The sequence below is a fragment of the Notolepis coatsorum genome, assembly GCF_963971535.1.
Source record: "Notolepis coatsorum genome assembly, contig: SCAFFOLD_1099, whole genome shotgun sequence".
Taxonomy (NCBI): Eukaryota; Metazoa; Chordata; class Actinopteri; order Aulopiformes; family Paralepididae; genus Notolepis; species Notolepis coatsorum.
In genome coordinates this window covers 51,632-68,587 of record NW_028169098.1, presented here as the reverse complement: position 1 = coordinate 68,587, position 16,956 = coordinate 51,632, and the positions used below count along the sequence as shown (strand labels likewise).

General features: G+C 44.4%; 1 protein-coding gene across 1 annotated transcript in view; it reads left to right on the top strand.

The window, feature by feature from the left end:
• Nucleotides 1–4,952: 4,952 nt before the first annotated feature.
• Nucleotides 4,953–16,956, top strand: part of LOC311248789 (nesprin-2-like) — a gene marked incomplete at its 5' end in the record, with an annotated part of 39,504 nt that continues 27,500 nt past the window's right edge. Inside the window, 4 exons of the mRNA XM_084339617.1 lie at nucleotides 4,953–5,140; nucleotides 11,152–11,302; nucleotides 12,461–12,643; nucleotides 16,520–16,657. Coding sequence (XP_084195743.1) covers nucleotides 4,953–5,140; nucleotides 11,152–11,302; nucleotides 12,461–12,643; nucleotides 16,520–16,657 — 660 coding nt within the window. The remainder of the gene's footprint in view (nucleotides 5,141–11,151; nucleotides 11,303–12,460; nucleotides 12,644–16,519; nucleotides 16,658–16,956) is intronic.

The window sequence follows — 16,956 nt, the reverse complement described above, 5'->3', positions numbered from 1 at the left end:
AAAAGAAAAAAAAAAAAAAAGCCAATATCGAACATCCCTACTTGTCATCCTTAGTAGTAAGATAAGATAAGATAAGATAAAGATAAGATATTCCTTTATTGATCTCCTCGGGCGTCATAGCAGCATGGGCAGGGAGGTACAGGTATGGACAGAGTAATAGTAGAAATACATACATTTAATCATAATCAATCATAATCAAGTGTATTTGTATAACGCATCTGTACCAAAATGCTTCACAGTTAAGAGCATAGAGCAAGAAATACATATATATAATATACTAATATAATGGTGCAAAAGTGCAAATACAAATAAGTGCAGGGGAAATTAAAAAAAAAAAAGAAAGAAAGGTGCAGCAGATTACAAAGATAAGGACTAAAAGTAACGACCTAGGAGGCAGGCTCAGCTCTGGTCAAAGCTGGACAGACCTCGAGGGTCAGGGCTGACCTGATGTGGAGGGGGAGGCTATTCCACAGTTTAGGGGCGGCTATGAAAAAGGCTCTGTCCCTCTGGTTTTGAGCCTAGACCTGGGGACATGTAGCAGCAGTTGGTCGGCTGACCTTAGGGCTCTGGATCGGGTGTGGAGAGGCGGGAGCTCGGTCAGGTACTGTGGGACCAGGCCATTTAGGGATTTAAAAACAGTTAAAAGTAGTTTAAAATCAATGCAGTAATGGGCAGGGAGCCAGTGGAGTGAGGCCAGGACGCGTCTACCTTAATGATAAGCAAGCAGTGCAAAAATGCGGAAGCATTCGTCACCGCACGCCACTACGGTAAAGCGCCTTTCTTTTCAGGCCCGCTTTGGGAGCTGCCGCGCGGAAAAGGCCATTCTCTTTGACAAACTCTAACCTTAACCAGCTCCTTAATAGCGCCTAAACTTAACCGTTCTACCTTAACCAACTCCGAAACATGCCTAACATTAACCTTAACCATGCCTAACCATAACCATAGAAATTATATGCCATTCTCTTTGACAAACTCTAACCTTAACCAGCTCCTTAACAGCGCCTAAACTTAACCGTTCTAACCTTAACCAACTCCGAAACAATGCCTAACCTTAACCTTAACCTTAACCATGCCTAACCTTAACTGAATTGAAAATGGGGGACCCTGATGGAAACAAGACAAACGTCTTTCTCAGGTCTGCATCCCCTTAACAATTGTATGTATTGAGCCGTACTGTATTGTACCCATTCTGCAATCTGTTAAATAAAGTTTTCATTCATTCATTCATTCATTCATTCATTCATTCATTCATTCAACCGGCGAAAGAATACACTTTAAAAAAAAAATCACGTTAAAAAAAATATTCGAGGGATTCGAACTCGCCAGCAAACGAGCCATAGATCCACAGTCATGTAGTCTTGCCAATTGAGCTATTTCTAGATACTGAATAAGGGGCGGTGACTTATATATATTGAGCTCCGCTCGGATCTCATGCGCATGCGCGGGCACCTCGTGCGAGCACGCCGGCGCACGCACGCACCTGAGCGAGCACGCCGCCGCCGGTGCACGCACGGGCGCTGGGCGGCGGAAAATGAAAGGCGCATTACCGCACGCCACTACGGTAGAATGCTTCCGCATTCTTGCACTGCTTGTTATTATTAAGGAAAAGGCGGCCAGGACTGGGGTGATGTGCTCACGCTTTTTTAGTGCTTGTGAGGAGTTGGACGAGCTGTAGGCGGCGGAGTGATGCCTGATTAATGCCAGTTTAAAGAGCATTGCAATCCAGCCGAGTTGTAATAAATTCATTCATTCATTCATTCATTCATTCATTCATTCATTCATTCATTCATTCATTCATTCATCACTCTCTCCAGGTCGCTCTGGGAGAGATAGGCCTTGGTATTTGCTAGACATAAAGACATTTAAAGGGACACTTGACCCAAAAAACAAACCTGATTTATTATGGACCCACATTTGAGAAAACGTTGTTTCAGGGACTTCCTGTACATTTTCCAAAGTGGCCTCTCCTGTGAATAAAGCTCTATGAGCAGAAGCCTCTTTTCCACGTCTTAACTTATTTCTTACTTATATATCTCCCTCTTTACCTTTTGACTCGTCTCTGCTTTCGGTCAGAATAATTGCCCTGCCTGAGCTTAATGTTTACTGGCTTCAGAGTGGGGGTAGTTCAGGGCATGCGGTGTGGCCGCTAGCTAAGTAGAAAGGCAGCAGGATACAGAGGATCTGGCTTCAGAGTGGTGGTAGTTCAGGGCATGCGGTGTGGCCGCTAGCTAAGTAGAAAGGCAGCAGGATACTAGAGGACCAGAGTTCCTAGAGCTAGAAGCCGCCATGCGGCTCTGGCCGACAAAAGGGTGCATCGAGAACCAGGCTCTAAAGGGGCTCGGAGTTGCTGCAGATTTTTTTTAATTTTTTTCTCTTTACGTTTGTGTCCATTTCAGCCCTTTTACATCCATATTTAGAGAGAGAGAAGAAAGTGGTTTAATAAAGGAGAGAGAGAGCGAGGGACAGATTGAGAAAGAGAGAGAGAGAGAGGATGGCCTCGGAGAGCGAGATGGATGATGGTGACGTCTGTCTTCCCGCTGGCTTCTGAGAAAGGCCTGCTCTTACCATTACCGGGGCTCACCGGGCTTCCAGCCGTCGCCATGGCAACCCACCAATAGTCCTACTGTAACGTCGAACAAACGAGTGCCGAACAAAAGCGCTGTCAAGGATGGAGGAGCGAGCGAACGAATGGCTACTCTCTTACTTCCTGACTGCTCCGGTGAAGTGATTGTGATTGTGGTCAGATTGCAGTCGCACCGGGCAGATCTCAGGGTGATGTGTACCTACCTACTGCTGATCTGGTGTTTAGTTAGGTTTGGACGTGACTACTCTTTGTTTATTGTTTATTGTTATTTGCACTTACAAACATACATTCTGGAATAAAATAAGTAAAAGAAGAACAGTTAAAATGTGCAGGAAAGGTAAAAAAACCAAGGGCTTATAAGCGACCTCCCCTCTTAAACCTATATAGGATAACCACAAAAGAAATCCCCCCCCCCCCCCCCCCCCCCCCCCCCAATTATGCACACACACATGCGCATATCCCTCTCTCATACACACAGATACATACAATACAGCATTATACAACAATTATAATAGCGGGGGAAAGGACTTCACGCAAATACACATGGATACTACAGACTACAGGATCTGTAGTTCTTTTTTAAGCTTACTTTCAAATATATTTAAAGTGGAACATGTTTCTGTTAGATTTTGTATATCATTCCACATCACTGCACCTTGATAAACAAATGAGAATTTGGCAACAGAGTCCTACAGAAAGAAAGGACTACTGCAGTTTTCATCGGCAGGCATGCTAGCCCCAAAGATTAAACAAAGAGTAATAATGATAATTAATTTGTATAGCAGCATACAAGAATTGCAGCCCAAAGTGCTTCACAGCGTAAAATAGACAGAATGAAAGCGATGCGAGAAAAGGGTAAAAGCAATGCAGACAATAACAATACAACAAAATCATCAGAACTAGCATAAAAATTGCAGTATAAACAGCAATAGAATAGCTCTCATTTACATAAAGCGATAGTGTTTCTAGTACTGAAGTAGGTACACAGGAATGACTCATGTAGTGTTATTATTTATTATATTATTTATTATATTTAACTCATTGACTGCCAGCTATTAGACGGGCCCGTCATAGCAATGCCACGCTTTAAAAGATAGGAGTGCGTCACCTTGTTTGTAGAGCTATAACTATATTCTATATTATAGCTATGGATACAATACTATGGCCCATTTGACGTCACCTATCTATCGTTCAATATATGAAAAAGAAAAAAAATTCATCCATACGTTCCCGTGTTATACCATGGTGAATATAAGTATCATTATAGCGTGGTCTGGGGTAATTCCCGAAAGGCTGAGTAATAGCCTTATACGTCAATTCTACTATAAACGTTGCCGTTTCTTGCCTGTACACGCTACTATTCCCAAATCAAATCTATATCATCATAGGTATTATGTTTCATCATGAATGCATGAAAGGGGGGGGGGGGGGTCGTTTTTTGATCCTTTGATCGTCACCAACGCCATATGTTGTGGAGTAACGTTACACATACACGTTGCGATTGAGGTGAAGACATGGTCGGATCAACGCAGGATTGATATCATATAGTCCTGACCTTCACTAGGATGTACCCCAAAAAGAATATTCCAATTATCTGATCGCGATTCCAAGTATTGGTGTCCATCGTGTCGCCAACATAATCCACCACACATCATGCATCGGGAGCATTTGATGCTTCTCAATCCGATCGTTATAACCGCTTCGCTCGCCCGACAAAGAAAAGTGATCCCGGAGACATTTGTCCGCTACACAGGCCAAGATACAAGGTTACAAAGGGTGCTCGATACCGCCGTCTAGCTGGATGCGGCCGGTATTGCACTTTGGCGATCTCAGACCCATTCCCTATGGTAACACCAAGGTCCCTGGATGAATAATGAATAAAAATATCGAATAAAAGAATAAACGACGAAAACCCGAGATATCTCGGGTCTGGCAGCCAACGCATGTCGAGTTAACCCGACTTATCGCGGGTTTGGCAATTCATGTGTTAAGGGGGTCTTTGACACAAAAAGGTTGAGAATCACTGAATCTACACGGTCGGATATTGACCATCTTACTCAAGCTATGTTACTGAGACAAGTCAGGATCTGTTGTGTTGTTGTTGTTGTTGTTGTTGTTGTTGTTGTTGTTGTCACCTGTTTTTATTGGCGTTCTGAGGCTTGGTAAGCCAAACATCCCTGGTCGTGTGGTGATTGTTTATTTTGTTAAATTATTTTTTATTATTGTAGTTTTTATGACTGTGTGTGTATACTGTATTTTGTATTTCTTTTAGTATTTCTGTTTTTATATTGTACAGCACTTTGGTACAACTTCGGTTGATTTAAATGTGCTTTATAAATAAAGTTGACCGTGACCTTGTGTTGTCCAGGACCTGCAGCGGGACATCGAGCAGCACACGGAGGGCGTGGCCTCGGTCCTGACGCTGTGCGACGTGCTCCTCCACGACGCCGACGCCTGTGGCAGCGACTCGGAGAACGACTCCATCCAGCAGACCACGCGCAGCCTGGACCGCCGCTGGAGGAACATCTGTGCCACGTCCATGGAGAGGAGGATGAGGTGGGGCACCGGGCACGCATCACACACACATTACACACACACACACACACACACACACACACACACACACACGTGTCCATGGAGAGGAGGATGAGGTGGGGCACCGGGCACGCATCACACACACATTACACACACACATTACACACACATTACACACACATTACACACACACATGGAGAGGAGGATGAGGTGGGGCACCGGGCACGCATCACACACACATTACACACACACATTACACACACATTACACACACATTACACACACATTACACACACACATGGAGAGGAGGATGAGGTGGGGCACCGGGCACGCATCACACACACATTACACACATTACACACACGTGTCCATGGAGAGGAGGATGAGGTGGGGCACCGGGCACGCATCACACACACATTACACACATTACACACACGTGTCCATGGAGAGGAGGATGAGGTGGGGCACCGGGCACGCATCACACACACATTACACACATTACACACACGTGTCCATGGAGAGGAGGATGAGGTGGGGCACCGTGCACGCATCACACACACATTACACACATTACACACACGTGTCCATGGAGAGGAGGATGAGGTGGGGCACCGGGCACGCATCACACACACATTACACACATTACACACACGTGTCCATGGAGAGGAGGATGAGGTGGGGCACCGTGCACGCATCACACACACATTAGTAGTAGTAGTAGTAGTTTATTGTCACGAATAAAGTACAGGTGCATTACAGTGAGATGCTTGGTTCATACACATACAGCTCATTATAGTAATATTCCACAATTATTACAGTTGATAGTAATAATGGCACACATAAATGTCACACCGACATGCGCATTTGATGATACATGCAGGACTAAGTCTTGAGACAACGTATGTGTATCACCGCTGCCATCTCCACGGCGCGGAACACCCCCGGAGGGTCGGGGTGGGGGGGGTGGGGGGGCTTTGTCCCTAGTCCACAGTTGCAGTAGGGGGGGGGGCTCTAGCAACAGTTGCAGCTAGCTGGGGGGTGGGGGTTGGGAGGGCGAGACATCAACATCCTGGTGCCCCCCCCCCCCCCCAGCCACAGTAGCTCTGCTGCCATGTTTGGCGCGGAGCATCCGCGGGGGGGGGGGGGGTGGGGGGGGTGGGGGGGGTGGGAGGCTCACTACAAAGTCTTATCAGCAGCTCTGTGGTTTGACCTTGGTGGGTCGTCCGGAATTTGTTTCGGCTGGCTGGCATTCATTTCTTCCAGCCATGTTGATTTAAATTTGATTTTTGAGTGGAGTGAATTTTAACTCTATTGATTTTGAGTGGAGTGAGTTTTAACAACTCCGTCCAAAGGGCGGCTGGGTGGCGCAGCGGACATTGCGCTCGTCACCAACGCAAGAGACACCGGGTTCGACTCCGGCTGTCGGTGTTGCCTCCGGCTTGGGCCGGCCGTCATACTGACTCAATTGGCAGAGTTAGCGGGAGGGAAGTCGATGGGTGGTAATCTGGACGTTATGGACAGCGACTCCTACAGGTCGGTTGGGGCGCTTGCACAGCAGAGACAGGAAATGGCGGGGGTAGTGTGAGCCTCCCACACGTTACACCTCGCCAATGAGAGTCCGCGCTGGCAGGTGAAAAGATGTGACAGGCTGCCTCCTCGTGTATCGGAGGGGACACGTGATGCAAGGCTTCTATCCTCCCTACAACCGGCCAGTGGGGGGCATATGCGAGCAACGTTCAAGACAAGGGAGGGGAGAATTGGCACAGTAGAATTGGGATGGGAGAAAAATAGAAAAAGAGGAGAAAAAGTGGATAAAAAAAACAACTCCGTCCAAAATGACTGAATGCGTTAGTCCAAGTGTTTTAGTCAGTTCATTTTGGTAGGTCCTGTGCGCGGTAAACAGATCCAAAATCTTCTTATTGCAATCCAAAAGCTTCGATAATGTCTTCGACGTCTTCAAGTTGGTAGCCCGATTGAAATGTCCCAAGAGGCAGAGAGGGTCAAGAGGCAGAGAGGGTCAGCCTCATTCTGCTTTCTTGACGAAAATATGCGATCCACGGATTAGATCAGGGGTCAGCAACCTTTACTATCAAAAGAGCCACTTTTCCCCCCTCCCACAAAATAAAATGCTCAGGGAGCCGCACAACCTATTTACCCTTAAAATGAAGATAACACAGTGTATAACGTTTTATATATCCCCAAGCATACCCCACATTTAGCATAAAACGCCTGACGATTGCATATCCAAAGTAATTGGGATTTATTATACTTTATATTTATAGTATTTATGAAATTATAAAATGACAAAAAGAACATTGTTGACATTTTATTGCTGTTTTTACAAAGGAAAACCTCAAACTCTTATGAAGGAGAAAAAACATTGGCATCTGTAGACCTAGAAATAAAACATAAACATAAACTATGCAGCTCTATTTTAGTCCTTGCCTTATTTGTAGAAAATGTATCAAATTAAAAGTAGTCCACTTTGAAAAAACACTGGCATCTGTAGCTACTTTGAAATAAAACACAGAACTGCAGCTCTATTTTAGTCCTTGCCTTATTTGTGGAAAATGTATAAAATAAAAAGTAGTCCACTTTGAAATAACACTGGCATCTGTACTTTGAAATAAAACCCCGAACTATGCAGGTATATTTGAGTCCTTGCCTTATTTGTGGAAAATGTATAAAATTTAAAGTAGTCCACTTTGAAAAAACACTGGCATCTGTAGCTACTTTGAAATAAAACACAGAACTGCAGCTCTATTTTAGTCCTTGCCTTATTTGTGGAAAATGTATAAAATAAAAAGTAGTCCAATTTGAAAAAACACTGGCATCTGTACTTTGAAATAAAACACAGAACTGCAGCTCTATTTGAGTCCTTGCCTTATTTGTGGAAAATGTATAAAATAAAAAGTAGTCCACTTTGAAATAACACTGGCATCTGTACTTTGAAATAAAACCCCGAACTATGCAGGTATATTTGAGTCCTTCCCTTATTTGTGGAAAATGTGTAAAATAAAAAGTAGTCCACTTTGAAATAAATAAAACATATATCTGCAGCCTATTTGCTTTAAAAAGAGTAAACATAAAAATAGGCCAGTTTGTATTTAATTATGACTTCAGTCCATTTCAGGTTGTTGGTCATCCTCTTGCTTTTTCTTCAGCCACGTACAGGAATCAACCATCGAGCCTGAACATAAAAAACAACATCAGCTCAGGTTCTAAAATAAATGTTTTGTTTGTGCTAAATAATAGCCTATTAAATGATAATGTTCTCACCTGTTTAATGTGATTTCTGTAGCTGAACAGCACTGCTGAGCTTCTCTCTGTCAGGGCTGTAAGACGTGACTTTGATCTTCACGTAGGACTGCAGACTCATCTGTGAGGCGCGAGCGATATTTGGATTTGATGTAGTTCATGTTTGAGAACACCTGCTCGCATAAGTATGTGGATCCAAAGATGGAAAGGACTCCAAATGCACACTTCTTCATGTTCACATAAGTATCGGGAATGGCATTCCACGTTTCAAACACAAGTTTGTCGGGTTTAGGGAGTTTTTCAATATCGCTCCATTTGTGCTCCCGGGCGAGAGTCGCCTTCTGACGTGTGACATCTTCAAGATCAGCTGTCAGGCTTTTGAACTTGGACACCCACAACTCTTTATCAGCTATGTCGGCCACTTCCATTTCAAGGGCTGGTTGACTAACTCCTGTGAATGCTGACGTGTTCAGCATGCATGGGTCGATGCCCAGGGGTGTGACGGGGAAGGACAGTGTGTTTTTTCCTTTCTAAAATCAGAGAATCGTTCTTTTAATTATCTCATGGAGGGGAAGTGAAAGAACGAACCTGTCTGCACATCTCTGGCAAACACCGTCATCTTGCACTCAAATGCCAAAACATTCTCCAGCATCTGAATGGCCGTGCTTCCTTTTCCCTGGAGACTTTTGTTCAGCATGTTAAGGTGACCTGTCATATCCACCATGAAGTGCAGCTTTTCCAGCCAATCTGGATGTTCCAGTTCTGGATAGATGAGGCCCTTGCTTTCCAGGAAAGTTTTCACGTGTTCCAGACACGCAGCAAAACGTTTCAGCACCTCTCCCCTGGACAGCCATCAGACTTTATTATGCAGCAGGAGATCCGAATATGTGCTGTCGACTTCATCTAAAAATGAACGGAACTGTCTGTGGTTTAATCCTCTTGCCATTATTTTGTTCACTATCTGAATGACGAGGTCCATCACCTCCTTGTATTCAGGGGGAAATGTTTGAGCGCACAGTGCTTCTTGGTGCAGGATGCAATGAAACGTCAGCAGCTCTCGATCCAGCGACTTCTGAAGTAACGTAGTAAACCCCTTATGTGTTCCTCTCATACTTGGTGCCCCATCAGTGGCCACTGACACCATGTGTGTGGTGTTTATTTCTTTGGCTTTTAAACAATTTAGCACAGCCTCACAAATGTCCTCCCCCTGTGTTTGGCCTTTTAACGGTATCAACTTGATGATTTCTTCCTGCGGCCCATCAGAGTTCACGTATCTGCATAACAGCGCTGTCTGTTCACTATCATTTATATCACTTGACTTGACTCATCACATGCTATTGAGAACGCTGGAGCTGAATTAATGTCTTCTATTTGTTGATCTGTGATGTTTTTTGCCATCTTAATGGCCCTGTCCTTGACAGTCTTTGCAGAGAGAGGCATATCTTACATTTTCAGAACAAGTCCAAGAATAGATGGTCGGATATTTTTATGAATGTTTCCTTCATATATTCCCCATCTGTGAACGGCTTCCCACGCTTTATTATCTCCTGAGATGCCACAAAACTAGCAACAGTTGTGTTTGGAGTCTTGATCCACTTCGTAAAAGTAATTTTGCTCTGGTCATTTTTCTGCAGCAAGTCCGAAATCGCTCTTTTCCTTTCATCTCCAGCGTGGTACTTTTCAGAAAATGCTGTGTTTATTCTGGAAATATCTTTCAACATTCCATCTTTTGTTGTTTGCAATTTTATCACCACATATCAGTCATACAGGTAAGCCTGCGTCATTAGCCGTGAAAGCAAATGAATTTGTCCACGCTGAATTAAATCCTCTATTTTCCTCTGAGACTTTCCTTTTCTTGGATTTATCCATGGTTAGCTTACCATGGTCGGAAACTTAACCACGTGCAGACGACACAACAGGGAGAGGCGCGGGGTGTGACGTATATTTGAGGGGACGAATTATTTTAGTTGACATAATATTTGAGTGGAGTGGACGAATTATTTTAGTTGACATAATATTTTAGTTTGACGATTTTTTTTTTAATTTCAGTGTCGAAGTATCACATCGATCTCGAGGCCGCAGGTTGCCGACCCCTGGATTAGATCCATATAGAGTTGATTTGAGTATAGTCCGACAAATGGCACGAAGCACAGAGCACAGATAGCGGAGAGCGAGAGGAGGAAGCGACACACATTACACACATTACACACATTACACACATTACACACATTACACACATTACACGCATTACACACACATTACATACATTACACACACATTACATACACATCACACACACACACACACACACACACACACACACACACACACACACACACACACACACACACACACACACACACACACACATGTCCATGGAGAGGAGGATGAGGTGGAAGAGAGGCACCATGTGCACGTGTTACACATTACACACATTACACACACACATTACACACACACATTACACACATTACACACACACATTACACACACACATTACACACATTACACACACACATTACACACACACATTACACACACACATTACACACATTACACACACACATTACACACACACATTACACACACACATTACACACACATGTCCATGGAGAGGAGGATGAGGTCGAAGAGAGGCACCATGTGCACGTGTTACATACATTACACACACACACACACACACATGCACACAGGCTGCAGAGGTCACTCTTAAGTCACCTGCCAGGTGAGGCGAAGGGTAAATAAATAAACGTGACGTCGTGTTCTCCCTGCAGGATCGAGGAGACCTGGCGTCTGTGGTGTAAGTTCTTGGACGACTACTCTCGCTTCGAGGAGTGGCTGAGGAGCGCCGAGCTCATCGCCGCCAACCCGGTCTCCTCCGACGTCCTGTACACCAGCGCCAAGGAGGAGCTCAAGAAGTTCGAGGTCAGCGGGAGAAAACATCCGTCCATCAAAGGGCCACCTCGCCCATTTTCACCCTTAATCACTGTGCCGCGTGGATTGATTGATTGATTGAAAACTTTATTAACAGATTGCAGAATGGGTACAATACAGTACAGCTCAATACACACAATTGTTACGGGGATGCAGACCAGAGAAAGACTTTCGTCTTGTTTACATCAGGGTCCCCCATTTTCAATTCATCAGGAAACGCGGGACGCGGGATCATCGGACACGTAACACGTGTTCTGCATCTCGGGAGCAAAATGTACACAGTTTAACCCGTTCACTACCACATTACAGAAGGTTAACCTTTTCCCTACCACACTACAGCCGGTTAACCGTCTGTAGTGTGGTAGTGAACGGGTTAACCTTCCGTAGTGTGGTTGTGAAAGGGTTAACCCTTTGTTGTCGCGGCAGTGAAAGGGTTAACCTTCTGTATTGTCGCGGCAGTGGAAGGGTTAACCTTCTGTATTGTCGCAGTGAAAGGGTTAACCATTTGGTAGTGTGGTAGTGAAAGTGTTAAAGGAACAGTTCACTTTAAGCCTCTCCGACTAGTCACAAACTAAAAAACAAAAACAAAAAAAATCACAGTGATTTCTGTTCAATCCGAAAAACACCGACACCAGAGTGTTGATTTCTACGTACGAGAGCTGCTCTGCGTTCAGTGTCAGGTGGCCTGCGCTGGTTATCAGACAAAGAGAACCACTGGCCTTCATGTGTCAACCTGGATTACTAACGAGAGCTTAGCGCCGGTTTATCTAGCCTCCACTTGGTTATACGGTTATGCGGTTATATCTCTCCAAAGCACAACACAAACCTCAGTGTTGATGGTATTGCTTACATGTAGTGCCAGTGACCTACATACGGATTATTAATGGCATTTAATGAGTATCTGCAGTCATTTTCTGTGATCCACGATTTTGGAATAATATCCATTCATATATCGTATCGTATATATATCGTTTGAATTATTATTATTATTTTTAGAAATCAAAAAGGGAACCCTCCGATCGATGATGTCAGTGAGATGTAAAATCCGGGGGTCGGATGTGACGGCAGTCTTATTCTTCTTCTTCTGTTGTTCCCACAAGGCTAACGTAGCGCTTCTCCACCCCCCCCCCCCCCCCCCCTCTATCCCAGGCTTTCCAGAGGCAGGTCCATGAGCGGCTGACCCAGCTGGAGCTGGTGAACAAGCAGTACCGCCGGCTGGCCCGGGAGAACCGCACAGACGCCGCCAGCAAACTCAAAGTCATGGTCCACGAAGGTAACCAGCGCTGGGACAACCTGCAGAAGAGGGTCGCTGCCGTGCTGCGCAGGCTCAAGGTGAGGCGGGGTCAAGGGTCAGGAGTTTGATTGATTGATTGATCTACAAAACTCTCCGGCAGTGTGGCTACATGAGTAGAGCTCTGGACTCATGATCGAAAGATCACCGGTTCGAGCCCCGGTCAAGGCTGCTGTCAGAAAGTGGTGTTGTTGTCCAGCAGGGGGCACTCGGCCCTCTGGACTTGTCAGTAACAATGCCCCTGTTACAGTGATAGGGACACCGTATAGCTGCACGTGCCGTCCTTGAGACGCTAAACCGAGGTCCTGACTGATTTCGGTCATTAAAAGAACCCAGGACGCCTATCGTAAAGAGTAGGGGGTTCCCCGACATTCCTGGCCAATTCCCAATCAGGTCTCTGACATCAAGGCCACCTAATCATCCCTTCCCCTTAATTGGCTGATATCAATCCCTGTCTCCTGAGCCGTTCAGCCATTGTCTAGTGTGATGTGTGCCGGGTGCCAGTGTATGGCAGCCATTGAGCCTGCATGGTGGTGAATGGTGAAGTAGGCAATTTCCACCCTATTTTGTAAAGAGCTTTGAGTCTGAGAAAAGAGCTATATCAATGTAACGAATTATTATTATTATTATTATTACGGAACTCTGTCTATGGCCTCGTACCTACATCCGCGGTATATCGCTGCCAGTGGCCAAAATATAGCACTTCCTCTCATGTTATTGCTTAATTAAAATTAAAACATTTATGTAGAGTAATAATACATTTTTAATAATACACCCACAGAGCTTTTATAAAGGTGCAGAATAAGATCGTTCTTTTTTTAAAGCTAAAACTAAAACATTTTGAAACAGTCAGTGGAGAACTGGGTCTCTGGAGCACTGTTGGAAGCTAGAGAGGTACCTGGAGCCTGTTCCACTGTGGTGTTTACACGAGCAATCTACTTTACAATCTCCCAGGGGGACATTTTGTTCCTGCTGGCCAAAAGAAAGAGTACTTGATTTATGATAACGTCAGATGGAACAATTGTGAACAAAAAGTAATTTCCCCTCCCAAGATGAAACCCTGGACATTCTGCACGAGCTGCCAGGTTTTTGACAGACTCCCCTCCTCTTCCTAGTTTCAGTGTAAACGCTAAACCCTCTCAGCCAATTCACAGATTGATTGATCGATGGATCAATTGAGCGGCGCATCAGTCTGACAGCTGGGCCTGGTTACCAGTGGTTCCGTGACTTTTACTGATGGAGGCGGCAGAATCAGAACATCATTACACCCATGCCGGTGTATTAGATGAGACGAACTTAGACGACATATATCAAGAGATGAATCATTATATATATATATATATATATATATATATATATATATATATATATATATATATATATATATATATATATATATATATATATATATATATATATATATATATATATATATATATATATATACTGTATACTGCATGTCTATGAATGGGAAATAAAATGCACATAGAATTATTGAGAACATTTTTCAAACGTGATTTACTAATAGAAATAATATAAAAATCAAACAAGATCAGATGGTAAAACTTGTATCTATCGGATCTATACGTGCAGCAGAGCCGGGTCATGATCTGGCCCCAGTGCTGTGATCCTAAGCCGTCTGTATTAAGGTCACCCCTCAGACGCTGACCAAGCACGGGCCGCTCGGCCACAGTCACGTTTCTACCACAGTCACGTTTCTACCACAGTCACGTTTCTGCCACAGTCACGTTTCTGCCACAGTCACGTTTCTGCCACAGTCACGTTTCTACCACAGTCACGTTTCTACCACAGTCACGTTTCTACCACAGTCACGTTTCTACCACAGTCACGTTTCTACCACAGTCACGTTTCTGCCACAGTCACGTTTCTGCCACAGTCACGTTTCTACCACAGTCACGTTTCTACCACAGTCACGTTTCTACCACAGTCACGTTTCTGCCACAGTCATGCTTCTACCACAGTCACGTTTCTACCACAGTCACGTTTCTGCCACAGTCACGTTTCTACCACAGTCATGTTTCTACCTCAGTCACGTTTCTGCCACAGTCACGTTTCTACCACAGTCACGTTTCTACCTCAGTCACGTTTCTACCACAGTCACGTTTCTACCTCAGTCACGTTTCTACCACAGTCACGTTTCTACCACAGTTTCTACCACAGTCACGTTTCTACCACAGTCACGTTTCTACCACAGTCACGTTTCTACCACAGTCACGTTTCTACCACAGTCATGTTTCTACCTCAGTCACGTTTCTGCCACAGTCACGTTTCTACCACAGTCACGTTTCTACCACAGTCACGTTTCTGCCACAGTCACGCTTCTACCACAGTCACGTTTCTACCACAGTTTCTACCACAGTCACGTTTCTACCACAGTCACGTTTCTGCCACAGTCACGTTTCTACCACAGTCACGTTTCTTCTGCCACAGTCACGTTTCTGCCACAGTCACGTTTCTACTACAGTCACGTTTCTGCCACAGTCACGTTTCTGCCACAGTCACGTTTCTACCACAGTCACGTTTCTACCACAGTCACGTTTCTACCACAGTCACGTTTCTACCAGAGTCACGTTTCTACCACAGTCACGTTTCCTGGCAGCTGTTGCCACTGTGCCGTCCGTCTAAAGTGATTGTTAAAGGTGAATGTTTAAAGTGAGTGTGTGCATGTGGATGTGTGTGGATGTAGAATGTATAGGTTAGTGAGTCATTGAGCATCCTGATGGCCTGGGGATAGAAGCTCTTTCTGAGTCTCTCTGTACTGGCCATGAGACTCCGGTAGCGCTTGCCTGACCACAGCAGTGCAAAGAGGCAGTTGTTTGGGTGGCTAGAGTCTAGAGACTATTCAAAATATGTATAAATAATTGACTGGTAATAACATGATAAAAGTTACGTATCAACGCGGTACCACTTTTTTGTAAAGGGTTGACTCCTGTACGCATATTCTGCACCCAAATAAGGTTTTCGAAAGATATACTGGCATTTCAGTAGATTCGGTAAAACACGCTCCAAATATTGGTGTTGGTTTTTACAGGTACTTTTATTTTATTACACCCTGAAAAGGTTCCCACGTTTACGCCACTTCTTTTCAAAGGAAATATTGTACTTTTTACTCCACTACATTTATCTGAACCAATCAGTTTCTAGTTACTTTGAAGAACAACATTTTGGATAGAAAACATGGCAGAAATGTATTAAGATTACGTACTTTCAATCAGAGCCAGCATGACTGGACCACAGACTACTTTAGATTCAGATTCAGATTTACAGTTTTATTTGTCATATGCAACAAGTAGAATGGAATTCTTACTCTCCGTTTGAAAATAAGTACACATTCGACGAGTTAAAGATAATTGCACATTATATTGGTGCACAAGGGTGCAGTAAAGGGGCTGAGCGTTGTAGCAGCATCAAGTCCAGTAAGTAACTCATGAATCTCCTCAATTTATTTTAATTTTAATTTATCCTTTATTTATCCAGGAATGTCCCATTGAGATACAAGATCTCTTCTTCCAGGGAGTCTTGACCAACACGGCACACAACAAGTTTCAACAAAAAACATACAAAACAAATACAGAAGGCCATTTGTGCAGTGGGAAGAAGCATAATCAGATCAGCAATAGCATCAGGTAAAACAGTTACATGTTTCATGAAGGGCTAATCGTAGCATACCTTTAAAAGCATTCACAGTAGGAAGTGCCTCTAGAAAAAGTTTCACTTGCAGCGTATTCCATAAAAAGGGAGCATAGCGGGAGAATGCAGCTTTACCAAGCTCTGACTGCATGCATCAAAGGAACATTTAAAAGCATCCCATTTGCTGCTCATCTGGAAACCGTCCTCACGACCCTCAGAAACTTTCGAGGTCTCAACCCTGTCCCCTGTCCTCATCCCCACCACAGCACTTCACGTCTCAGAGGGAGGACTTCGAGGGCACGAGGGAGGGCATCCTGGTGTGGCTGACGGAGATGGACCTGCAGCTCACCAACGTGGAGCACTTCTCCGAGAGCGACATCGAGGACAAGATGAGGCAGCTCAACGTGAGTGTCGCAGTGTCCGTGGTCGTGTCGAGGAAACCGGAGGGGTTTAAAGGAACACGCCAAAATGAGCTTACCGTCTTCTCCAGTGAGAGACAAGAAGATAGATACCAGTTTCCTCTCTGTGTGTTCAATAGAAAGCTATCTGGCTGCACGTTAGCCTAGCTTAGCACAATGAATGGAAGCGGACAGTGCCGGTTAGCCTAGGCATTGTCCAACTAACACCTCTCCCGAAGGCTAAGATTCTTTTGAGAATCTACCTTAAAAGATGATAGATCCTAATATGAAAAACAATGTGACGT